Here is a 27,906-nt window from a genome sequence, read left to right on the forward strand (position 1 = left end):
TTTTATTTTTGCTTTAGTTTTATTAAAAAAATAAATATGTCATAAAGCTTTTTTTTTCCTTTAGGGAGAAAAAAAGGAACAAGTTTCATAAAACCAAATAAGCAACAGTAAGATGTCTTAACTTGAAAAAGATTGGGAATTACTGGTTTACAAGTTACAACTGAATGAAAGGACAACTAACCCAGCCTCAGCTGGCTATTTCATGCCAATGGCAGCAAACAAAAAGATCAACAAGGGCAAAATAAATAACTGTGTGGAAGCCCTGGTAAGTGCTTAAACAGGCCAAGTCACTGAGACATCAGGATAGATCTTGCTTTGAACAACACAGAAGTTCCTGAAGAGTTGTGTATAAATGAAATAACTGCAAACATACTAGGAGAGCTTGGAATCTGAAAGAGTTCCATAGTGAATTCTTTTGTGAACAACCACTTCCACTTTTGTAAATCCAGGTCTGTTTGCTTTGCTTAAGGCAAAGTACACCGAGCAGTTACCTCTCAGCTCAGGCAGAGGCCCGGTCTCCTAACACTGCTCCTGCTGGGCCAGTGGCACAATTTCCAAGACTGTGTTTCTGTGAAGTAGTGTAAGATACAGAGTTGACCAGGGAACCCAGCTACACCTGGCAAAGCAGGCAGAGGGGTGGGGGTCCACCTTTAACAATATTGCCATGTCAACAAATACTTTTTTGAGATCTACTTTGTGCAAAGTATACTAATAAACTCTAACCAATTCAGTTACAGATGTATTATTTCTTTCTCTAAAACCTTCAGTCAGGGCCTATGTCTGGAACCCTAAAAGTAATACTTTTAATTCTTAAGACTGGCTTTAACCAAATCAGGTGCCCAACTCCTTCAAACTGGGGTGGACGATAGATAATGAGAGACTGAGTTTTCTAAGGCTGAAGTTTAACAGAAGAACCACATTTTATATAACTAGTTAATGAAAAATTTTGCTGGTGACAAATTTTTCAAATGGTTCTTTTTTTCTCTTACTTTCTCTAAACAGAACTGAGTTCTCAGGCAAACTCTGCAGAACAGTTAAAGTCACTGATTTAACTCTGTGGTAGGGTGACATATTTCAGTCCTACTGATAGAAACAGAAATTTCTTTCCACCCACTAGAATGCCATAAACTCATCCTACACCACAGCAGCAGTGCTTTGGACAGAGTAAATATGGTAGTACTAGTTCCAGTCAGTTTTAATCTTTGTAAATAAACTGGATCCTCACATTTGCTCACAGCCTCCATTTGGCCAAACTTCTACCAGGCTTAAGTCACATTTAGTTAGGCTGTTCTGTTTCTTTATTAAAAATGCTTCTAATAACATTGCTGCCTATAATGTACAGGTGTGAATGAAAAGAGTATGCAATCCGTAGTCTTTTCCACACTGAGTACAGTAACAACAATTAGTAAATAATTAAAGAATAAGTGGTCATTTTAAAACTTGTGTTTTTCTTAAAAAAATTTTTTTTTTACTTTCTAGCACTTAAAAAAATGGTCTTAAAACTGCCCTATTTCCAGTGCTGTTCCCTACTCTGCCCACCCATCCAAAACCTGCTACAAATGCTGGATTGAGTTTATACAAATAATTTAGCAGTACCAAGATTTTTCAAATGGAAACAGTGTTACTGACTTCTTCATATTGGATAACAAAATAAGGGTAACTCTGGTCGTCATTAAAAATGACAAAAATCTGAGGCTCAAAGAAATTATCAACACAAGAGTCATACAGGTCACTGGTGACGCTGCCAGGGTTGACGGGAGGGGGCCTTCTCATGCCGTGACTGCCCATTGTGTATCTGCCAGTTAGCACTTTAGCCAGAAACATGAAATGGACTCCTTTGGAGGACTTCTTAGAAAAGTTGTGAGAGTAGCTTGCCTTCTTTGCAAAGTAACTGCCCTGTCCAAACATTGTAGCATGCTTTCCACAGACTCGCGGATCAAAGTTGTGCTTGCAGATCCCATCTACCACATCCTGGGATGTTCCATGAAATAAATGTCTCTCATTTATTATTCTGTCACGGCCAAACATTTTCCGGTTCATATATTCCTTTTTCCTAATGCAAAAAGTGGACAGGAAATTCAGAAGAAGGAAGGTATAATCAGTTTAATAGGCATGATATTCTCTTTATGGTTTCAATGGGGAGGAAATGTTAACATAGCCTTCAAGGGCAAAAATATCATCAAAGATCATACTGCAAGTTTAAACCCCTCTTTTGCACAGCAGACAAAAGCACTTTCCCTCTTTGCTCCACCAACCATTTGTTCACTTGCTCTTTCATTTCAAATCTAGCTCTCACAGCTTACCTTCTCAGGGTGACTTCCTTACCTAATTCCACCAACCTGAAAGTCTCTCAATTCTGAGGTTCCTCAAATCTACATGCAAGCTCCCCTCTACCGAATTACATTAATTTGTGGCTGACTTGAAATACAGCACCATAAAATGATCAATAACAAGGCCTCTGGTGCTAGCCTGCCTGGGTTCAAATTCCAGCACCATATCTTATTAGCTGTATGACCTGTGGCAAGTTATCTAACTTTTCTGTGACTCAGTTTCTTTCTGTAAAATGCAGACTGTAATAATCCTACTTGGAAGGTCTGTTATGAGAATTATGAGTTAATGTAAGAAAAAATATGACATTAAGTTCTATGCAAGACCTTCCTATTATGTTCTGCATTTATCATTATCTACATCAAGAAAACCTCTTTTGAACTTTTCATACTGCTGACTCACCTTTTATATTTCTCCCAAAGAAACTGATTTTGGACTCTCAATATTTGCAAAATTCTATATTTAAACTCAGGCACAGTCTTATGAAAAAGATTATAGATGATTCGGTAACTTTTGTCCTCTGCAGAAACAGGCACTTGGATGAAGTCCTGAGAAGGATGCATATAAACCCAAGTTTCAGGGTAAAAGTTTGCTGAGGTGACCCCATCTGGACAGATGATCTGCGATGAGGAGGTTGCTTCAAGAGGTGGAGGAGCCTGTGTGGGAACACCACCAAGTGTCCTGGAAGGGAGAGGGAGGAAAACCTCAGCGTAAGTCCAACTCACATTACAGTGCTCTAACATTACCATCTGAATAGCTAAAATGCATATTTAAAAAACTGGCTGATACTCCAATATAAAATAGTTTAAAAAATTATAGAAAATGCTATCAATTAAAGGAAAGAAAAAAACCTTAGAGTGAACACTGTACAGATAACCTATTATTAGCTCCCCCCGGCTTCCTTATGGAGAAAACTCTGGAATGTACTCCTGCAAGGCAAGTAAGCAAGTGCCAATTTATAAATATCTTTCCTGAGTCCTGGATTCCTCTTTTGCCTATATAGTTACACTCCATTTCAAGGTAACAACAGTTTGTATGTGTTCCTCAAACTTTGTTGTACTAAGCAGAAAACGTATCACTACTAAAGGCTACTTAGATGGGGAAGCATAGTGAATGGAGACAGTGAGGCAGGTGGGTAAGAGGGAGCTTACAGGGAGACGACAGAAAATATTAAAAAAAAAAAAAAAGCTTATACTTTTAGTTTTTGTATAAAAACAAATAGATCATGGAGTAGGCATCAAAAGAAAGCTAACATTTGGCATTTGCTTCAGTTTTAAATATCACATATAACAAAAAACCATCAATACAATTCAAATGTTATAGCTTTAGATGTGCTTAAGATAGAGCTAATTATCTTAAGCCCTAGACACTAGACTATCCTTGAACCTTAAATTCAGGTCTATTACTCTAAAGGATGAGTTCAGACAAGCACTTACTTATTCCTACCTGATTAAATAATTTAAATCCTATTTCTGGGCCATTTTCAAAATACAGCAAAAGGAAACAAGCAGAGATAAAGGGAATCCTAACCCTGATGGTCAGATTCAGGGCAAAGAAGGCCTGCCAGTTCTCTTCTGGAGCATTTTCACAAAGACCTGACAGATTCCTCCAGAGCCTTTCCTGTCTGGTATATTTTTCTAAAGAGAGGCCCCACTGCTTTAATCAAATTCTGACAGGTACATAACTCTTTAAAAAGCCGTCACTATTCTAGAGGAATGGCAGGAAACACAGACTGTAATCTCCTTATTTTTAGCTGTTCCCTCTATTCCTGCTCTGTGAAGAGTCTAAATCCTAACCCACCAGGTTTCCCAGTATTGTTAGGGGTTGATGTTACCAACAGAGGTTTCTGGGTTTAAGGAGGAAGGTAAGCTTCTCCCAACCACTCTGCCCAAAATAGGTTATAGGCGGTCACAGCTGTACTGAAAACCTGGCACTGACACCAGGAGAGACGGCTCCTCTTTCTTCTGCCATTCCTGCCTGGAAATCAGTTCACCAAACGGAAGCTTCACATTCAGCTCATAGGTATTCCAGTGACACACTGCAAGCTTCCCACATACCTAGCCTTCTCTAGAGAGCCAGAGTCAGTCAAAGGCTATGGAGCATGTACTCAAGGACCTCTGAAGAATGAATTCTCCTAATCTAAGGTCACCGTTTATCACTCTCCTTCCCTCCCCTGGCCATTCTGAATGACATTTCCTAACTTCAGTGATGAAGTAAAAATTAATTTTATCCTTTTGGGGAGTGGTCCCCAACCTCCCGGAGCTAATGCCTGATGATCTGAGGTGGAGCTGCTATAATAATCATAAAAGTAAGATGCACAATAAATGTAACATGCTTGAATCACCCAGAAACCTTCCTCTGACCCCTGCTGCTGCTGCTAAGTCACTTCAGTCGTGTCCGACTCTGTGCGACCCCATAGACGGCAGCCCACCAGGCTCCCCCGTCCCTGGGATTCTCCAGGCAAGAACACTGGAGTGGGTTGCCATTTCCTTCTCCAGTGCATGAAAGTGAAAAGTGAAAGTGAAGTTGCTCGGTTGTATCCCACTCTTAGTGACCCCATGGACTGCAGCCTACCAGGCTCCTCCGTCCATGGGATTTTCCAGGCAAGAGTACTGGAGTGGGGTGCCATTGCCTTCTCCTCCTCTGACCCCTCTAGTCTGTGGAAAAACTGTCTTCCATGGAACCCGTCGCTGGTGCCAGAAAGGCTGAGGATCACTGCTTTCTGGGTCTCAGGCCTTATTCAAGACCATGAGGTGACTGCACAGGACAGATGTCCTGTCAACTGAAATGGACTTCCAAACTTCGAAAGCTGGTATTTGTGTGTTTAGCTCAAGCATTCTAAGAATATTCAAGAATAAGATTTTTACTCAGTTCAGTCTCTCAGTCATGTCCGACTCTTTGCGACCCCATGAATTGCAGCACGCCAGGCCTCCCTGTCCATCACCAACTCCCGGAGTTCACTCAAACTCATGTCCATGGAGTTGGTGATGCCATCCAACCATCTCATCCTGTCGTCCCCTTCTCCTCCTGCCCCCAATCCCTCCCAGCATCAGGGTCTTTTCCAATGAGTCAACTCTTCACATGAGGTGGCCAAAGTATTGGAGTTTCAGCTTCAGCATTAGTCCTTCCAATGAACACCAAGGACTGATCTCCTTTAGGATGGACTGGTTGGATCTCCTTGCAGTCCAAGGGACTCTCAAGAGTCCTCTCCAACACCACAATTCAAAAGCATCAATTCTTCGGTGCTCAGCTTTCTTCATAGTCCAATTCTCACATCCATACATGACCACTGGAAAAACCATAGCCTTGACTAGACGGACCTTTGTTGGCAAAGTAATATTTCTGTTTTTACTAGCCCTATTAAAAACCAGCAAGCACATGGAAAAAAAATTAACTATGAGAAACACTAGCTAAACTTGATTGTGGTAATAATTCTATAATATATATAAAGTCATTATGCTGTGCACTTTCAACTTATACAGTGTTTTATGTCAATTATGTTAATAAAACTGGACGTGGGGAAAAAGCAGGGAAACCCTTTAAAAAGAGCCAACTTTGCAGGAAACTCATGAGTTAAGCTTGCACCACCACCCCTACCTCCCTACTCTAGCATTCCCAATTCTTAGGTATCTCTGATCCCGATAGTTAAAGCCTTTTTGACACCTATGATTTTCTTGGACTCTTTGCACTTACTAAGACTTCAAAACAAAACTTTCTTCCTGACTAAGATCATGGTCTCTCTAGAAATCCATTTCTGAAATCTGTTTTTGGAATTGGTCCTTGTCCTCTTCCTCCCCTCTAGGCCAGCCCTGGACTCTAGGGCAGACAGGAACGCCATGGCTGCATGTACCATCACACCCTGGTGAACTTGCTGCTGCTCTCCTCTTTTTGCACTGAAATGTCTGCATAATCTTTTTGATTTGCTAAGCTCTTACTTTTTACCTGATGATTACTGGTCCAGATAAGAAGACTAAAATAGGAAATTTTGAAAAGGAAAAGAGTGACTTTCTTTGTTCTCTTGTAAGCCAACGTTATAAATAGGAAGGCCATATTTGTGGCATTAACTCTATTACTGCTCATACTATTTTTACAGTTCATACTTCTACAAAACAAGCCTAAGAGTAAAAAAAGGTGAAGGGAAGGGTATTCCGTAATTGCCAGTCTTAGGATCAAAACAAATCAATTTTCACTCTTCCGTAAAACTCTCCCAACAATGCAGCATTGAACGAGCGTTCTTCCTCTCACTCAGAAGCTGCATCATGCCTGACTGGCCCAGCATGCCAAGCTGCGGGTCTCACTGATGAGCTCTACCGTCTCACTAGGAGGACAGCATGTTCCTAGCTACTGGACGCTGACACTGTCTCCAGCTGTGCTAGTGCAATTACAGAACGGCATTTTTATTAGTTTCTAATTAAAAAAAAACACAGGGTAAAATTTTCACACCTAAACTAAGAAGAAAGCACATATTTACCTCAAGTTTAGAAACATATATTTCTAAAATCTGCCTTACTGACAAACTGCTTTTAGGTACTGAGCATTTCAAGGATTTTTGTTTATATTTTGTTTTTAATGTTCCTTTTGCAATCTCAGAATTAGGATCATTAAGACTACCATAATGATATGCGAAAAACACATTTTGGACTTGAAATAAACTACTAATAAGAATATAAGATGCCAACCACTATTACCCTAGATCTCCCCAGTTCATAAAGCCAAGTAAACCAAGTTGTATTTTAAAAATCAAGCTTTAAATATGATCTACCTGACTAGAGTAGATAATGATTTCCCTAGAGACACTACCTTTCAGATGGCCTTGCTAATGGCAATGTGCCCCAGCTTTTGCCAAATATGGAGATGTGCCAGTAGGCTCTCTAAAGAAAAGAAAAATGGCACTGGGGAAACTGGAAGGAGAGCTCACCTTTAATTCAGAAGGATGACTTCAGTCTCAAACCCAGAAGTATGACAGGTACTTTCAGAGTGTTACAGGAAAATGGGCCTTACTGAGCAAATGAGAATGCAAATTGCTTGAAAAGGTGAATTCTCTCCACGGCTCCACGCAAATTCACTAAAGGGAGCCGAATGGAGAACCCTACCTTGAGGGACAATCTCTACTTGCCAAGGCCATTTACCTGGCCTAGAAAACAGTTCCATAACATGGAAGGGTGTCTTAATCTTCCATGAAAGAGGCAAATGCAAACTCTGACTTAATCTAGACAGAACTACTTTTAGTTGTGGAAAAATGTTTGCTTTCTAGTCCAAAAAAATGCAAGAGGATGCTCACTCTTTTAGTGCTGGGTTAATTATAGCTCATCTGAACTCTATTTTTGGAAGAATTAAACCTAAAGAATAACTCAATTTTACATTTTAGAGATAATAAAGTTAGTCTTTTAAAGTCTTTTTGGCATTAAAAGTTGTACATTTACATAAAATGGAGGGTGAGAATTTCTGCTGGACACTTACTGTAAATATGGAAGCAGTATAAAACAGGAACGGAAAAGGGGTCTCCTTTTTATTTCTCTTCTGAAGAATGAGTTGTGGAGAATGTAGTGGTTGTTCCACATCATAAATCGGACTTCTTTCAAACCTCGAGAGTTGGCTTCTTCAATCAATCGAATAACAGACTATGGAGGAGAAAACAGAAGGTAAAGAAAAAACACAGCAAGTTAAGCAATAAACAGTCACTATAAGACAGGAAAAATGTTAATGTAACCAAAGGTAAAAATAGTTAACTTTGCTGTTAACATCAGAAGAGTGCCAAAAAGTACAGTGAATCAAATTACTTCCTGTTATATGCAGGAATTTTATTTTTTTCTAAGATGCAGAACAGAAAGATGCTTTCATGGTTTTCCCACCTTATGAAACATGTGAAGGGTTAAGTCTATCCTAATTAAAGGCCTTACAAATTTCCTGGAGATTTTATTGTTTCTATTCCTTAAGAGGGTTTCAGAAGAAGATTAAAGATGGTAGTATATACTGCTTACATAAATCAATTAAGTTCCAAACCCAAGAAACCTCTCAAGAGTAAAAACACAAAGACACTCCAACTACACTGGACTATCCAAATATACTTTAAACAGCCTCTATTCTCTTCAGAAGATACTAGATACTAGTGACGACTTAAGAAGAAATTTTAACTCAATATTGTGTTTTACACTAATTAACATACTAGGTTGTTTTCTTTTGCTGTTTCCTTAAAAGAAAATCTAAGGTAGGTAAGTCAGTTCTCCCTTTTTGTAATGCTGGAAATGAATTTAACCAATTAAAGAAGTCAGATCTTTGGAATGTGAAATTAATCTTTAAATCCATTTCAGGGCAATTAATTGTGACTCAGAATTCTCATTCAGAGGCAAAATAAACTATTATTTTAAAACCTCACTGTGTAACGGATGGACTATTCTTACCATCTCAAACTAAGGATACGTGTGCACTTGTGACAGAATTTTAAATGACTGATTTGCTTGACCACATGGTTCAATAAACATTTTCAAGTACTTCTTCCAGGGGCTTAAGGGCAATTGATTTCCCCAGTCTTCTAAAATGCTAATAGTGTAACACATGATCCAATCACCAGGAGCCAGATATAGCCAAAAGTTACACTAGTGTTCATCTCATTAAAATTACTCCAAAGTTGGCACTGAGTCTGAGTACTTATCACAGTAAATACTTGGTCCCTATTGTAATAAGATACTGGGGAAAGCATTTTCTCTCTGATAACAATGGTATTCCATTTATGGGCTCCAAGAAATTAACGGGAAAAAAATACATTTCCAGAAAAATCAAGAGAGAAAAGTATTACTCACTGTCAACAAGATTCAATTTTATATCCATAAGCTCTCTGGTTTGTGGTTCTGTCTAGTCATCGTCATAAAGGAACAGTGAAAGACAAAAAAATTTAAATGTACTTTTTGGAAAAAGATTCTGTAAATACCTCAGGATACTCCCTCCATCCAAAGTGGTCCCTACAGAAGAATTTCCAGACTGTGTGGTAAATAGAGTTGACATTGCTAGAGGGTGGTGTGGACAGCCTTCGTAGTTGGTCAAATTCAGCTGTTTCATACACATTCATGGCATTCAAATCTGCCCAAAATTCTTGTCCTCTAAAAAGACCCAAGAAAAAATGAACTGTTAATAGCAGTACATTTGCAAAACAGAAATACCTAAACATCTCATATAACATTACAAATACCTAGTATAGTATATTGTAGAATTTTCAAAGCTTGTTTTGTTTGGAGTAAAAAGATATCATTGTAAGTGGTTTCCCCGTTTCCTTTATGTCTTTTCTTAACAAGACCAAAATGTCCAAGCCATGGAGCAGGGACTGAGTCTATCCTACAGCATCATTGGCCTGAACCAATCAACACAGTCCTGCTCTTCCCACCACAGTAGGATGAGCCAAACCTGGTCTCAACCAATCAGGGAGTCAGCTCTGGATGAAGCTGACATGGAAAGCAGAGAGAGACATAAAAGAAACTTCTCTTGAAGCCTGTCTTTTTTTTCAGAGGCATCAGTTCACCTAAGCCAACATAGGAATACACAATACTGCCTGATGAAAGATAGGAAAAATAAAATGACCTCAGATAAGGCAAGTACTGCTAATCTACCTAACATCATCTTTTATCCTGTGGGTGGGGAAAAAAAAAGGTTGACAAAATATGATGCGAAAAAATAGTCTGGATTATCATAACGTTCAGCTATGAGAATAGTTTTGTCATTTTGTTATATGGTCCGCTGCTGCTGCATCCATACTTTATTGGGGAGGGGGAGGTCCCACTATATAAATCAGAATCACTTAAATTTATAAAGCGTGGTACAAAAAATTTTTGTTTCTTTTTTAATGGGACTTCATCTAGTGTTTGACTCATCTGAACCATTAATGGCAAAATGTTCATTTTTCTTGTGTATATTTCAAGAAAACATAACATCACAGCTATAAACAGAGTGACTAAGTTTTTAAATGCATTGTTTCATTCTTTCTACCACAGATTTCTAAATGACTGTCTTTAACACACATCCAGATACTCCAGATCCAGTGGCACTCGAAACTGGCTCATATGAAATCGAGGTGTTTGGACAGATATTCCCAATAACTGACATGTTTTCTTGTCATAAATTAGGATTTTGAAAAGGGTATGAATTTTGACCTATGGGTTTTGTTGGTTACTGTGAAACTCCAGACTGTGCCCTTGGAATACTTGTTCCAAGGACTGTTAAATAGGTACTACGCACAAAAAGACATTCTGTGGTCAAGTCTGAAAAAGTTGTCTACACAGAGTTAAACAATTTACTTATTGCATCTACTCCTCTGTCCCGTAAATATGTGAAGGTAGATACTGAAGTATCAATACCATGATGAGGGCTAGAAAGTACTCTTCCAAACCTATGACAATACTCTCCCTTTTACTATGAATACCTATTAACATCTCTCACTAAACACTCCTGGCAAATGTGAGGGAAAGAAAATATTTCCTACCCTCCACCCCAATGTTCATAATTTGTGAATTAGCTTCTCTTTGGGAAAAAAACAAAAACCAAAAAACTAAAAGTCATATACGAACTGATGCGGCCATGGAGCACATAACTTGTAAAAAGCAGTTATGTTCCTTTAAAAAGTCCTAAAGAACTTCCCCAAACCCTAATTTCTTACTTAATTCCAAGTGAGGATTAGAATGCCTAATTTCATCCTAACTAGCAGGATGTAGTCTTAAAAAGAACATATAATTTAAAGTGTGAAATAGGAAGACAATAAAATGCAGTTTATATCACATTTGAACACTACTTTGTTTAAAATTATTTATGGTAAATAGGAATACATAATCCAGAATTTAAAAAAAAACGTTTCTGGGAAATTCTACAAAAAAGAAAAATATTGAAACCTGGAACTCCTATACTGAAACTTCACATCAAGTTGCTTTAAACAATTTTCCCTTAATTTTAGGAGAATCTTATGTTATCGAGTGGAGAGATATTAACCTCTTTCTTCATCTTAAGTTCACTTCCAGTTTCTAAACAGATTTTCCTGCTTTAAGTTTACTTCCCAGTAAATGTTCCCAATTATGAGTCAACAAATCCTCAGTATTTTCTTTATGGAGTTCTTAGTAGTGCAGTTAATATGTTAACATACATTATACTATAAACAGCCAATGCTTTTTGCTGTTAAAGTATCAGATTTTATTCTAGACATCTCTCTAGCAATTTCTGTTTACGCCTATGTTATTAAGACTTCATAGATAATGATTTGCATGAGAAAGGCATCTAAAACTGCAGCCTTTGCTATATTCTCTGAGCACTTCAGTCTTTTGGGCATTATGAAATTTCTATGACAAATCCTAATTTACTACAATCAACTGTTCTGTGGATTGATGTATCAAAGTACTGTTTTAGCTCTATTTGATTTTCAATATGATTTTCTAGACTTGACAGAGACAAAATAACAAATTTGAAAAACATTAAATTATCTTTTTATAAGATTAATTTTACCACCTGCTCTCCCTTAAACAGAGAATGCTTAAAAAATCCAAAGCCAAGAGTTTTTATTCTCTTCAATCTGCATCAGTATAAAATTCATCCAACATGAAAGCCAAATGTTCAACATTCACCACTCTTATCAAACCATTGTTTTGTATTATCAGAAACCAGTTATGAGTCGTGTGTATGGAAATGGCGAGGGTGGGCTGTTTTAGGCAATACACAAAGAATCAAACAGATGTAGTCCCTGGCTTCAAGAGAGAAAAAACTAACAAAATCTAAAACCAAAGAAGCAGTACATCTGCCTATCTAACACAAGTACATTCTGGGAATGAGAGGACAAAGAAAATGCGTGCAGCATTATGGGAGCGGAGGTGGCTACTGCTCCAGGAATACATAATCAATCCAAGATAGCTTTCTGTAAGAGAAAGCTGAATTTCTGTAAGGGAAAGAATTTCAGGAACAGTTTAATAGGAAATAGGGATTTCTCGGTAGTTCAGACAGTAAAGAATCTGCCTACAATGCAGGAAACCTGGGTTCGATCCCTGAGTTGGGAAGATCCCCTGGAGACAGGAATGGCAATCCACTCCAGTATTCCTGCCTGAAGAATCCCAAGGACAGAGGAGCCCGGTGGGCTACAGTCCACAGGATCACAGTCAGACATGACTAAGTAACCTAACACTTCACTTCAACAGGATGGAGGTAAAAGGTCAAAGTGGTCAATACAGGATATGTATTAACTGAGCAGCAGAGACAGTGCCAGAGATGGGGTTGGAGAGAGGAGACAGGGCTTCCTAAAAGCAGGGTGCAGTCATCCTGGCAGATGGGAACCCTGTCTGACTTACAGACAGCCTGACTGAGGGATGGCCAGAGAAGAGCAAGAATGGGAGACAGCCACTGCGCAGTATGCTTTAGATTTAGTTAAATATATCATGTGGCTGAATCAATCCATCTGGACTCACTCAAAATAAAACTTTATCACAATAAATTAGAAAAAAGAATTGTGAACCAATGGGTGATTTTCGCTTTAATGGGAAGGAGACTGGACTGCAGAAATATTAACAATTCTGTGTCAACATGCTTCACCAAACACACCAGCACACATACCAATGTAAGAATTAATTTTGCAAAATTAATTAAAAATTCTGAAGAGAACACCCATTCTCATAATTTAGATGCTTACGAACAATGACTCTCTTCCCACTCAACAAATATCTTGACATACCAACATTTCCAACATATAGTATCAACGCACAGTGTACCAACACCTACACCATCATATGTTCTCGAATGTGTATGTCAGATCCTAAAAAGTAAAAAGGGCCTGCCATATAAATGACAGAATGGAATGGAATGGAAACCAAAACTATTAAAGAAACAGTTGCTGAATAAACCAGAAATTAGGACAGAATCCCTTCGCTGGATAAATAGTTCTTGGGATTATGTGTTTGGGAACTCAGGAGAATGTAACCATTTTAGACAAGTTCTCTATTTACAAATTGTTCAAAACCAAGAAAGAAATGTGACAACAAACAAAAGTAATCATAAGTAGACACAATGATTAAGTGCTGGGCTATGGCCAGGATAAGATGAAAAAGGTAAAATGCCCAAAAGTCAGTGGGGAAAAAGACAAGCAAACTCTGTGGCACAGTGTAAAGTGTGGCACAAAGGTGGTCTGGGAACAATCCAGAGGCAGAAGGCCTAACTGCTGGGAACAGGGTCACGGAAGGTGGTCAAGGGAGGTGTCCCAGAGTAGGTGAAATGAGAGCCAGGTCTGGCCAGCCGCGAGGCAGACCCCGAGAGGCAGGACACCACATGCAGAGTGACTGACATGTGCAGAAGCCAACCAAGCGCGGCTCAAGCAATCCAGAGCAAGCAGCACATGCAGTTCATGTGGGAGGTCAGGGTGTCTGTGTGTGTGAGTGGGATGATAACAGATAAGCCTGAACTGAACAGGTTGGCTGGGGCCAGATAATGAAGAGCTTTGTGGGCTGGGTTAAGAGGTTAGGACTTGATTCTGTGGGCTACAGGAATCACCGGTGGATTTCAACAAGGGTCAGATTTGCCTTTTAAAAAGGTCACTCCAACAGCAGTGGTAGGGAGGGCTGATTTGCTTATTTTGGTAGAGGGAGGTGGGGGAAGGGTGGAGATAGGCACTTATTTGCTAAATATTTATTAGCATGTTTATTATAAATATTTATCATTCTATGCTTAGCCATCTATAGCTACTAAAACTGCAAATGAGACAAATTATGGCAAAGAACTGAAGAGGCAACAATGGGGATGATGTGAGAGTATTTAAGAGTTAGACTAACTGCATGGAGGGGCTGAATGGAGCAGAAGGAGTCCAGGATGTGTCCCACGTTTATATTCTGGTGACTGGATTAATGGTGCCATTACATGAGACTAGAATCACAGAAGATGGAACACATTTAAGTGGGAAGATGATGCAAATAAGATACAGAACTCAGACTTTAGCAAACGTCAGTTAAGTTGAGTTTTCTGGACCTTACTCTGTACAGTTTTAACTAGATGAGTTAGACTTCGGAACCCTGGCTTCCTGCCTATAAAAGTTAACTGGTTTCTGTAAGGATAAACCTGTGACCTCAAACTAATCAACACCCACCCTAATCAGCTGGATTAATCAGACACAATTATTTATTACTATGATATAAAGGGAAAATGTCACCCCTAGCTGAAGGTCACGATGAGAGAAGGATAAAGATCAAATGCAGTATCGAGAGTTATTTAGGCTCTTCTGCTACAGACTTGAGACAGGCATGACAGATGGGGTATGTTTGCTGCTGCTAAAGAAATTCCACAGGCGCACGAAATATAGCTGGCTTTTGATACCTAGCTTTGATGTTTCCAGGAACTCATTTAGCAGTGCTGGAATATCTGGCAGCTTATAGATTCCTTCAAATATGTTACAAGGTGATGAGAATCAAAGCCATGGCATATATAATACCAAAATACACTGTGAAAGCAGTGTAGTTATTAAACTTCAGAGGACTATGTACTCTTTCTGCTTTAGAAGCATAATAACTGTCATTTATTCTGTCACTAATTAAGATTTTTGCTAACACTGACTTGAATACATAGCAGGAAGTTATTTGGGGAGGCAATAAAAATTATCTATCTTTGTATGTTGCCTACATACAAAGCAACACCTTTCACTGTTTTCCAGAGGTTAAATTTCTCTACTTAACTTCTACAGTATGACTTTGGGTCCTGGTAACAACTGGGTTTTCCCACTTGGTATCCAGAAGTAGTTGTAAATACAGACATACCTACAAATCAGAACTCAAGAGTTTTGTTTTGTTTTTACTTTAACGTTACTTTGCGTATGACCCTCAGTAGTTATAAGCAAGCTAAGAATCAAATGTTGACTCGCAATTAAATCTGCCCACCTCTAAGGAGACCCTGACTTATTCAAAGCAGGATTGCTTAGACTTAGAGCACTGTGTAAAACAATTAACATTAAACCTGGATGATATATTTACCGCAAAAGATTTGGGGGGTAGGTAAAAATATTTCCCACTTTAAGATTCAATGGGGCTTCGAGTGTCCGGGGATCAGCTGTCTTAGAGCAAACTTCTGGCTGTGTGTGCTGCTCTCTTGGTCCCTCCTAGGACATCTTGGAAACAGGCGAATGAGAAGGCAGTAAGTTAATGAGTGGATTTATCCACACAGTGGATAATCTGTGTGCTAAACCGCATGCTTGATTTACAAACTGTCAGACATCTAATCTGTGGTGTTAAAGTGATTCTAGAAGTGAACACAGTGAAATAAAAATGAGAGGATAAGAAATAGGAGAAAAAAGGCAGGCAGGTAGGCTGTCTATATGAAAGGATACCTTGTTTTTTTAAGTTTTTATAATTCTATATTATCCAAAAGCATGTGGGGAACTAAACAGACACGTAACAGTTTATTCTCAAAGAACTCTGTACTAGGACATGGCCCAGATCTGAGTACACCTAAGTGTTTCCTAAACCCCTAACAAATCATAAGCCCTCTCTACCTCAGGCAACCCCTGAAAGCAAATTACAATAGCTACCTGAGGAAGAGAACCTACTAAAACACTGTTATATTGGGCTTTTCCTTAAATTACAAAACTATCAGTTCAAAGCAAATAATGCAAGAGAACTTTTTAATAATATGTGGATAAGCCTAAAATCTTTCATAAATAAAAATTATATTCTGAGATCAGAAGATCTCGCAGCTATCTATTTATGGAGGCAGGGGCCTAAATTTCACACCCTGAAGACATCAAAAATGTCATATAGCCTTAACTTTTATCCCTGTTCAGTCACATGTCCTGAGACTCTCAGAAGGCAACTTAAGTGAGACATCTCAATCATGGCCTGAAGAGGAAGTGAAACAATTTCTATAAGAACAGCTGGGATAAGAAACATATAGCAGATTAAAAAGAAATGTATCATGTCTTATACTACCTTAAATTAGTAGTTATCACTTTTTATGAAGATTAATAAATATCCCCTTGTCAAGTGAAGTATTTTTAAAACGAGAGGTTTCTAATCTCAAAGTAGAAAATAAAAAATGTCTGCCATGTACTCAACTGATTAAGTTCTGTGGATATGAAATCTGACAATACTTAAAGTAGGCTGAATTTTATTTACTTATAAAACTTTTCTACATAATTATAAAATCAACTATGCAAACTGCTTAAAAATAATTTTCAAATAATATCAATTTAGAATTTGTTTACTCATAAATGAAATACTAATTATAAATAATTACAAAATTTATCTCCTAGTAGCCCCTAGACTAGGTACAATCTGTTAATTTCTGAATTGACTTTTATAAATAACTCCTTTAAAGAAAGGTTATTTAAAATTTTGCATGTAGCTGATACACTTTGTTGTGTAGCAGAAATTAACACAATACTGTAAAACATTTAAACTCCAATAAAAAAAAATAAAATTTTGCCTTTTTCCTCAGTACAGACAAACTAACTGATAAATGACCAAATTAAAAATTATTTTTTAGTAACAAATTAATTGTGGAACACTTTACATAAGTGGCATTAATTACTGATGAGTGGCAGCATTTGGACGATCCTAACATCAGAAAGCAAAGTTCCTTCTGTTTTACATTCTCTGCCCTCCATTCAAAGATGTCTTTCTTATATTACCTTGGAAGGCAAACCTAGTATTTCTCCTGTGCTTATTTTTATTCTTGCAATGCCTGGAAATGAAAGAGCAAAGCCAGGTGACAGTCAGAAACCAAAGACCAACCGCAGCAGGAAATTATTTAGAGTAGTTTGTGCCATTTGCCCTCCCTAGGCCCAGATCAGCTGCAGAACTGTGAAGATCACAGGGTGCAGGCAAGATTCTGAAAGTTCACTGCAAGCAAAGTTCACTCTTGGACCTACCCCTGCCATTCTTCACTGACTATTCAGTGCTGGTAAAAACTTAGAGCAAAGAAAATCACACAAACTTTATGGCTATACGTCAAATGAGAAGGTAACAGTTTAAAAGCTCTTAATCCAAAAAGAGGAAAAAATTAATGAAGAGAAATTCCTGTAAATGTGGCCTAAACTATTTTCCAATCATTATGAGAAGTGCTAGGTTTCAACATAAGACTATTGACAAATCCTTCCTTATGCTCAGAGGCAACAGCACCAAAACAAATGATATCTATTTGCATACAGAATACAAATTTCCCAAACTCTTTCTCAGACAACTTAGTCATGAGGGATTTTAATGCACTCCTTACACATTTTGTGGTACACACATTCACAAATCACTGGTTTCTGTAGAACATGAAACAGAACAGTTGCTCTAGCATTCTCACTCTCATAACATGCTTATCCTTTCATTGTGATGACCATGTAAAGGTTCTTTACTGGTCAAGTGGGTGTTACCAGTAAGTAAACAGCACCAAGCAGAGAAAGATAGAGGAGACAGACATATTTTCTTGTGTGGTCACAGCAAACAGAAGTGCTTAGTTAACTCCCTTCTATGCTTGTCTTAGCAACAGCAATAGGCTAGGTCAGCAAGGAAACCTGGAATTTTCATAATCAGAAGTTTATTAATATAATCAACTTTCTAAAATGAGCTCCTCACAGAATTACTCATATTTATTTAGCACAACACTACTACAATACTATTTTTTGCACAAATCAAATATAAATCAAAATACCAAGCTCAGTAAGTGGAATTTATTTTTATATAAAATCCTTCATTTTTGAAGATCTCAAAATGTATCTCAGAAACTATCCCTTATAATTTCAAATCCTATTAACTAGGAATTAATCTACATTAGAAATTTGAGGCTTTCAGCTAATGTGTTGGGGATTGGACTGGATTATGTTTAACACTTACAGGGATTTTAAAGAGAGGCGAGTCTGTGCAGTATGATCCCTGGTCCCTAGAAAGCACTGCCATAAATAATCTATAAATATAAAAATAACATTTTGTTTTGCTACGGGAGTCCCTTCATATCTAAAAACATAACTTGTTTGCTCCTAGAAATGGTGAACTTTAATTATAAATATTTTATTCTTCTGTACAGTTTCTGCTGATGGTGTTGCAAAGTGCAGTTCACCTCAAGATCTTAAGCTGTTACCTACAGATTTCAAGCCCAGAGTGAAACACAAAATGTCTCAACCCTCAGCACTCTGCTATCTTCCAAAGGTACAAACATCATTCATATTCACTTCCTTTTAGCTTAATATTCTCAGATTTATTTAAAAGAGAAACTCTACTGCTTTCACAAAGAGAGTTTCTTGTAAAACTTACCATGTCCGATCTGAACCAGCCTTACAAAAAATTTTTTTAGAATAACCAAGAATCATCTTGTAACTCAAAAATAAGCTTTCCTTTCACAAGAAGCCAACTGCAACTAACAGGATACTGGTAAGTATCAAAGGGTACTGACCTAGGTTAAGAGGATCTCAGGTCCTAATTTTAAATGTGAAAAAAATTATTTTTTGACAAAGGATGCAGAATCTGGTGGGCTCATATCAGGGGATAAGATACAAGAGGCCACAGGCAGTCACAGTCTTAAATGGCTGCATTTTATTCAAATTCCCTAAGTAGGCAAGGTTTGTAAGGGTTACCTACTGCTTCACACCCTTTAGAAATAGTCCCCAAACCCAATATGAAACTAAGAATCACTAAGATCAAAGATGCACCCAGAAGAAATTTATGAATTTACCTTTGCTTTATGGTAGAATGCAAAGTTATAATCTAGAAATTCTAGTCTAACACTAGGGAGTAGTTTTACAGGAACAGAGTAATCACTCAAAAGTTGCATTTTCTGCACGTTCATATATGCAGAATGAAGTTTTAAATGTTGAATTATTATTTTTTCTATTTATAATAAAAAGTAAAAGCTTTAGAGTCAACTCAACAAGAAAATGTATAATGTATCATGCAATTATTTTTAGGAACTATCAGATAACCTTGTAAGTTATTTCCTCCAACTGTCTGATTTAAAAGTTATACATCTTTGCTCTCTACAAGATTCATTTTCATGACCATGAATATATCAGGAACAGACTGACCCCAACCTGAAGCCAGGTGACAGCTGCTTCAAAAAGTCTAATCTGCTTACTGACAAAACCAGAAAGGGAATAAATGAATGATTGCTATTGATTCCCATGAAGGCGCTACACAGACCCAGTAACTTCCCTGGATTAGTATAGACAGAAGCCAATTAGCTTTATTTCATATGTAAATAGCATCATAAAGAGGTACAGAAAATAATTCACTGGATTGCTTTCTCCTGAAGCACAAGGCACACATTTTGAAAGTCACTTCAAACACAGTTCTTGCTTATGGAGCTCTCTTTCTCTTCGGCAGGAATTTTTTAAATAAATTCAAACTCATCCAGCTGTGTATATTCAAGAAATACCAAAAAGTCACAAGGCATAGTAAGTTTCAGCTGTTCTCCTCTCTCTGTGTTATCAATAACACATAATGAGTTAGTTCATACATCATCACAGCTGTGCAGGCCAGCGCTAACTTGGCTAATTTAACTATTCCAGCAGAGTTCAGTCAGGAGCTTGGTCTACTTTAGATAATCCACTCTGCAAGTCATATAGAAAAGAACAGCAAGTGCTCTTCATTATCACTAATAAGCAATTCTTCTTTCACACAGTTCCTGTGAAGTCTTCTAATGGTACTGTCCCTTGGACAGTTTTTTAAAAAACAGAAACAAACTTCTAAGAGCAATGAGCAATCAAAATCACTCAAAACTAATGAACTACAGCTATGACAACATTCTAGGCTTAAGCCCCAAACTTCTTTTATCAATGTTTTAATTCTAAAGAGGAGAAAACACTATCTTCTGACAAAAATTAACCATGGACTCAGTGTTTGCAACTTTCTTCTTCATCCTTCCCTTTTCCAGGAAATTCAGAATTAGAAATAATCACTGGTCATATTTTTCAACTATAGGTTACCTCCAAAATAAGGTCAGCACAGTGCCTCTTCCTTATGGGTGATAATAACTAGGAGACTATTCTGGCACACTTTAAAATGAATGTAATGTGAAAACTAATGGCGATCTCAGTTGCTAAAGGGAGATTTGCACATCCTCCACAACAGTATTCTGCACAGTTAGTGAGACCCTTTTAAAACCGCTTAGTCCTGCCATTTAGTTACCATTTTCTACTAAGGATGAGTGCCTAAACTGTCAGAGACTATGTTTTCTTAATGGAAAACACAACATTCAATGTTGTTTTCTTAACTGTGTATTTGGATTTGGAAATTCTCCAAAGCTCATCCTGTGTGCAAAAGAAGCCTCAGCAACTAAATATGGGGAGTTCATACATACAACTAGTTTTCAGTTGATGTTACAAAAGCAGTACGAAAGCAAAGTGGAATAATACAATTTGGAGTGAAGGCAAAATTGGAAAAGAATAGTTAAAATAATTTCATTATAATGAACCATATAAACACTTTTATTATTGAAATCCCGTTTTCGTAAGTGTTTTTAGTAGCTAAGCATCCTGACTAATAGTTGGAAGGTACCTGTGAACTTACCTAGCTCAACTTTCCTTCCATTCACTCTTAAGAATAAAATGAACACTGCACATCTCATTTGAGTTAAATCAGATGTTAAATCCATTTGCAAAAACCAAAGAATTTCATCTACACAGTTTGAAACTATGAACTCTTATCTTTGCTAGAGACGCAGAACTGTGAACTTTCCCCAAGTTCCACACAATGAACTACTATGGGTATAGTATATAATAATGATTTACCAAGTCATATAAACTGCTGAAAACAACCGGGATAAACAACTGCCATTCATTATTCCTGAATCCAGAGACTGCCAGGTTCGACCTGGGCATATACACAGCTGAACACACACTTCCTGGTTATGTGCAATCTGCACAGATAGACCAGCTTTACAGGCCTGACCACAGAGATTAATAGCTTTAGCCAAATAATGTGGTAACCATGTGAACCTGGGCTGCTCCAGCTTGTTTGTGAATCTCTCAGCAAGGCTCAACATGCCGTTATCTGCATCTTGTTGCCAGGAAACACAACATCGCTTTGGAATACAAGGAAAACCAGGTTGCAGTGACCACAGGTCAACTTCCCAAAAACCCATTTTTGACACTTAGCTATCTACAATCTTACAACATTTCTTACTGTAGTCCACGGAGAACTTCACTTTACTAGTAATTAACAATACTTTTGGCTATTTTTATCAGGGCAGGACCACTTACCACCAGTAACAATACAGTGCCAGCAATAGTAACTATAATGACAATTCTCTCAAACTTTTCCTCTGAAGTGTCAAATAAATATTTACTTCCTTTAAACTGGGTTGGAAATCAAGCACTCACTGTAATCACTTTATAACTGATCCAACAATGAATGCATATGGGCTTTCCTCTACGTCTATTTTTCAGTAAAGAAAGTTTACCAAAGGATAAAATACTCAATACGCTGCTGTCCTAAGAGTTCCTGGATTTTCTGGGATCAAAATACCTGTCTTGTCTTGCTCATGGTAAGATAACATAATGTGTTGGACAATAATTCTGCTAGTTTCTTCCCAACCAATTCAAACAGACAAACTTAATGTACCAAGATGCTCAAGTACTCAGCAGACTGGAAATCTGCTTCATAAGAGTGAAGTGGGAGGCCACTGTTACGCACAGTTTTGCAATCTGCAGATGGAAGGATTAGAGTGGCTTTGAGAGTATATAAAATTAATTACCCTTGACATACCAATTAGAATTGCTAGCTCATAGGCAACAGAGATTTTGGACAATACATTAAAAATATTTTTAAGACAAAATGGAAAAGATTTTTCTGTCTTTCAATGCTGGCTTAAAAAAATAAGTCAAAAGTAGTTAGCTTTATTACAGGATCTAAGAATTCTGCTACCCAAGCAGGACGGGATCTTGAGTGCATTATATTATCAAGAGAATACATTTATGATCAGGAAAACTGTATTCTGGACATAAACTTTACTTTTATCCCAAGGTCTTCTACATAATAATGCCTCTAAACTTGGGCTTTATATTGCTTCACATCTTGCTCCACAGGTAGCTTTTGAAACACAAGATGCAAAATTCCAGTCTGATGATAATTAAATTGCTAAAAAGACAGATGGGTCTGTGTACTGAAATATTCAAAGAAAACCACTTACCTAAGACTAAATGGAAGCAAGAGAAGTTAAACAAAGGCCAGGTTACTGTGATGCCAACAATGCTCTGGCACTGTTAGAACACGGAAGGTTAACATCAAAACTAATAGCACTGGACAACATGGAAATGGTTCACTACCACCATTTGCCTTCAGACTCTCCAGACACTTGGGTCGTATAACTTATCAGTGAACAAAACTGACTCTCCACAAAGTTCTTCTGAACTTTTGAGTTAGGCTAGTCCGCCTGTTGTAAGTCCCTTTATACTACAGGAGAAACAAAAGATCAGTGCTTATTATATAACCATTTTTGCACTAGCAACATTATATGTAGCAACTATTATTTCTCTATTTCCAAGTTCATTAAAGAACGCAGATGTGGAAATTTCAGTTCCCCTATCAGTGAATAATGCTTGGATATCCGTACTAAAAGAACCAATGTATTTATTGAGTTGGCCAGAAAGGTCATTTGGGTTTTTCTATATAATCTTTTTTCCAAATGAACTTCCTGGTCAACCCAATATAGGTCTTGCCTACAAAAACATGAGGATAACTGCTTTTATGTAAATGACAAATAAATATGTCCATTAGCATAGATTTTCCCTTCACTCACTGTTAAAAGACTCTTTCAGGTTTAAAAAAATACTGGGTTGTGGAATAATTTATCTGTGAGATAAATAGAATAATAAAATTAATGATAAAAAGCTTTAAGGAAACTAAAAAAGAAACTTAACATGTTTGGGCATAATTCAGAAGTTTGGGAAGGTCTCAGAGTCATGCACAGAAAAATTTTCTGAACTATTCAAAATGAAAAGAGGGTCATGAAAATCTCCAACTACCACTACGTTCTTTTAAAAATATAGCAACTTCTCAGTATGCAAAACTTTAAAATCAGATAAATTAAGCATTCATAATTTAAAAGATTCACCATAGATTTTCTTTCAAAAGCAAGCTCTCCTGTGTGATTAAAACAGTATTTGATTCACAATATTCAATGTATATGCAACTTCTCAGTCACACACATATTGCGCAGAGTGACATCTGAATTGTTCAAATCATAAAACCTTCATTGTCTGGTTAGATAAATAGCCTGCATTCAACTGCCATGAAAAATCAGGATAGCACACAGCCAAAAGAACAAAAGTAGAAAGAGGATAAAACCTGTTAGGTTACTACTGAAAGAAACCACCCTACTAAGCCTTTAGCCTTTTTACCTTCTCTCTAGGATTTAACAATAGCTTTAGAGTAGTTATGAATACATACCCATACTTCATTCTCATTCTATCATTTTCTGGGTTACAGTAAAATCTTTCCAAGTGCTCCTGGGAGTCATTGGATACACTCTGCCACTTTTGCGTAGTTGTCCTCTTGATCTGCCAGTGATATGGCAAGATCGTGTGGTGCTTCAAACAATCCCTGCCATAAATACAAGTGCCTTGCAAAAAGTCCATGCAAATTTCAATTCCGTTCTCTTGGTGAGTGTGGTATTGTAGCTGGTTCACTAGCTCAAACACAAGGTCAAGGGAGGCCTCCTCACTTTTATCCTGAAAGAGCTCGGTACTCAACTTGTCACTGGTGTCCAAAATGTACTGGATTGTAAAACTGTTATCTTGGAAAACCCCTGGAACATAATCCATGACTTTGTCTATGCAGTCAGGACTAGCAGGAACATCACTTGAAACTGGGTGCAAAAGGTCAGTCTGGAAGTGCCCTGCTGTAGAATCTGCCACTGTCCCACTGATGGTTTCTGGTGGAAAGCTATGATCCTGGATTGGAACCACCTGCTCCGGAGCATCAGTGGGAGGATGGGCTTCTGGCATCTGGGCCCCAACATTTGTCCCACTGGGAATCAGGACAGGCATACTGTTTTCAGTAGGTGGACACGATGTATTGATTTCCAAGGGTTTCTTCACCATAGGTTCATGTAAGCTGCTCTCTTCTGCACTCTGGTTTCTAGATCTAAAAACCCCATCAAGTGAGCCAGATTCTAACAAAGTGTTTAATATTGGCCTCAAAGACCTCAAGGTTCCGGTTCCCAACCTCTTCTGATCTTTTTTCTTAAAACAAGTCTTCAATGGAGTGATCTTCTCAGAGAGTCTCACTGGACATGAAAATTCATCAGGAGAAGGAGGCTGCACTACACAGTCTGGCTCAGGTTCGGTGGTTTCCACTTCCATGATGTAGATTAGCTCCAATTGCTCCTCAGTCTAAAAATCCTACCAGGAAAGGAAAGAAGATCAATTACCAGCTGACAACAACAGAATCCTTTTCATTCATCAATACATTTTGTTTTATTCTCTAAGTTCCTGAAATGCTTCCTCCTATACTATATTTCATCTTTACAGGTCACTTTTTAATTTTGTTGAGAATCAAGGCTCCAAAGGAGCCAAGGTTATTCAAAAGCCCACAGACAGGTAAAGATGAAAGAGAGAGAGCATCTTCTACGAGGCTCCTGACATTTATCTGTGGACTTAATATATAATGATTTGTAATTCTGCTGGGATATGAATTTTTACAGTTTAAGTCTAGGATGGAGTGGAGAGAGGGGTAGAAATATGTGCATCTATGACAGTGAGGAAACCACATCTCTATTGCTTTGTGGTTCTCTTCACAGCTGTTTATGTATCTCCTGTTTCATGAGGTGACAAAAACTGTAAAAAAAAAAAAAAAAATTTGTCAAATGCAGGAAAAACTGCAAATTAACTGTGAGTGAATTTGCAGTATGAGGCTATATGCAGGAAGCAGGCTCTCAACCGAAATATTATATGGGAGAAAACCAGGAACCTGTTGAAGCACGTCTAGATGCAGAAAGTTCCAATACATTCCCCAAGGATGTTAAGGGTTTACTTTTGCAATCCCCAAAACATTACCACTACTAGCGGAAGAATACCAGGGTTGATTTAGCAACAGAAGCTATATCAGCAACAACCACTGCACACTTTTAGAAACCAAAAACAACTTCCTAATACAGAAAGGGGCCTCCCTGTCTTTGGAAAAGCTACATATGTGAATTAAAAAAAAAGAAGGCACAGAAAAATAACACAAGAAAACAAAACACACCAAATTTCAGATTCCGAATGAACTACTCAGGGACTTAAATAGTGCTTTCTTTGAAGAATCAGACCCATTGAAAAAAACTAGAACTTAAAAAGCAAAGAAAACTTTGTAAAATGATGAATGGTGTCTCCTCCACAATCTAGCATTCATTAACTAATTCTGAAAATATTTACTGAGCATTATGCCAGGTGGAAAAGGGGTGGTGATGAGCAATTAATCCTCTTCTCCCTTATCCAATAGACTGAAAGAAATCTTTGATGCAAGGGCTCATGACTTCACCAAGTATGCATCCAGGGTACAGTGCCTAGCACATGCACACAGTGGGTGCTCCATAATATTTTCTAGCTGAATTATTGAAGAAAAAGCACCAATTAAATGGCAAGTTCCGTGAGCCTTTATGAGTCAAGAAAAGCAACAAAATGAAAAAAATTGAGTCCCCAGAAAAAAGAATAAAAGATCTAATTGGAGTGATTTATAAGTCTACATGTGTAAAAAGTGCATAATAAATCAAACTCAGAAAAATTAAAAACAGTATATAACAAGGCGTTAATGTACAGGGCAAGTACAAAAGAAAAGGTAGAAAAAGGAGAGTTCAGTGTGAGCTGGCATTGTTAGGGAAAGCTTCACGAAGAAGGAGGGACTTGACATAAGACATAAATCAACTGGAAAGCAGCCAAGCCAGGCGTTATTATTCATCATTTGGTGCTCTTGCCTTAAGGCACAATTGGCACAGATTGTGGTATTCCCTCTCCACACCAAACTGGCCTGTGCCTTCCCCCCACGCGCACACACACACACACACACACACACACACACACACACACACAATAACCACTCCTATCACACCCAGTCAAGGCAAAACAGACACGAAACCCAGTTTATTTATACGAGGGCACACACACGCCACAACTTTTCCTATTTTTGCCCTCTGTCAAACTCAGAAATAAAACCGAGAAAGAGGCAGAGAACTGGAGGAGTGGCTGGAGTGAGGAAGTCACTAGAACCTAGTTCCTCAATTAGTTTGCATAACAGAAAAAAAAAAAAAGATTGGAAGGACACTTCCTCCAGTCCCTCTGCCAGCGACCTACAGCTTCACCATTCACCTCACGATACCCCCGGGTGATGGCCCAGTTCTCAGGCATTCTGCACCCCACCACCGTCGGGGAAACCGCCCCGCTCCCGACTCATGACTCCGTCTGGGCTCGGATCTCGGCCGGGGGTCCGAGGGACGCCTCCTGCCGGCCGCGGCGGTTTGCGCAGCTCGGCGCCCGGGACCGCACGAACTGTGCCCGGCGACGCCGATTCGCGGCCAGATCTCTGGTGTTCCCGAGGATCCCACCCACTCCTGCTCCTATACCCCCGGGCCAGCCTCCTCCCACCCCCCAGCGACCCCCCGCCCCGGCTGCCCTCCCCTTTCCAGAAGCCACTCGCGGCGCCTCAATTTCTTTCTTTCCTTGACCGACCTTCCCGAGAAGATTGTCCTGCGAGGCTCGGAGGACCGACCTGAGCAGAGCGGAGGAAACGCAAAGGGCGTTTCTCGGGCTGGCGGGGAGGAAAGCGAGGACTTTAAAGTTAATCTGAAAACAGCTTGCAAACTTCTGGGCTGCAGCCGTAACGCGGGTCTGCCGGAAGGCTCCCCTCAGCAGCCGTGCTCTCCCCCGCGATGTGCGCCTCAGAACGCCAGGGGTCTGCCCGGCAGGAACGACCGCATAGACGCGCCCCCGAGCCTCCCTTACACAGTGGGAAATGGGGAGCCGCCGGCGCCCTCGACTAAACCCAGTGTCTTACTCCAATTTATACACCTGCTAGAGACCCGAAGTGACTAAAAGTGTAAATCAATGCCATCCTGATATTGACTGGATCCAAGTGAATTCGGTACAAAAAGGTAGTCTAAACACCAATCACCCCAGATCTGTGAAAGCAGGCAGCAAGGCCGGCACCCCCTTCCGTGACCACCATCCCAGCGAGGGTCCCTCGTCGGCCCCTCAGAACCGAGTCCTTTACCTGAAACGGGTTGTCTGAGAGAACTAACCACAGGAGCTGAGCCGGGCGACGCCGGTTCGCAGGCAGGGTCCGCGCCAGGGGGTGGGCGCGGAGGGTGGGCTCCGGCGTCTAGGGGTCATAGGCTGGAGAAGCGGCGAGCGGCACTCGGGCCATTCTGCCGCGGGGAGCGCAGAAAGCCGCGACTGCACTCCCGAAGCAGCTCGCTCGCCTGTCACCTCGAGCTCTGCTTTAAAGTGGCTTCCGGTCGCCTCCTCTCAGCAGCCCCGGCGCGGAGGCGGAGCCTGAGCAGCAGCGGGGTGGGGTGGGGTGGGGTGAGGGGACTGGGAGCTCAGTGGGTGCCGGGAAGGCGGCCCGCCCCACGTGCGCGTGCGCGCTCACTCGCGAGGAGGCGCGCGAGAGGTGTGCGTGCGGGGCCGCGTGC

At 39.2% G+C, this 27,906-nt stretch overlaps 1 protein-coding gene across 1 annotated transcript; it reads right to left on the minus strand.

Annotated features, from left to right (window-relative positions):
• TIPARP (TCDD inducible poly(ADP-ribose) polymerase) lies at window positions 1-27,721 on the minus strand. Its single transcript, XM_027542854.1, has 6 exons — window positions 27,486-27,721; window positions 23,688-24,640; window positions 9,257-9,425; window positions 7,789-7,949; window positions 2,731-3,009; window positions 1-2,053 (listed from the first exon to the last, which is right to left on the minus strand). Exons 2-6 carry the CDS (start codon window positions 24,599-24,601, stop codon window positions 1,606-1,608), a joined length of 1,971 nt encoding a protein of 656 aa, XP_027398655.1. The 5' UTR covers window positions 24,602-24,640; window positions 27,486-27,721; the 3' UTR covers window positions 1-1,605.
• Between the last annotated feature and the right edge of the window lie 185 nt (window positions 27,722-27,906).

The sequence above is a fragment of the Bos indicus x Bos taurus genome, chromosome 1 (assembly GCF_003369695.1).
Source record: "Bos indicus x Bos taurus breed Angus x Brahman F1 hybrid chromosome 1, Bos_hybrid_MaternalHap_v2.0, whole genome shotgun sequence".
Lineage (NCBI taxonomy): Eukaryota > Metazoa > Chordata > Mammalia > Artiodactyla > Bovidae > Bos > Bos indicus x Bos taurus.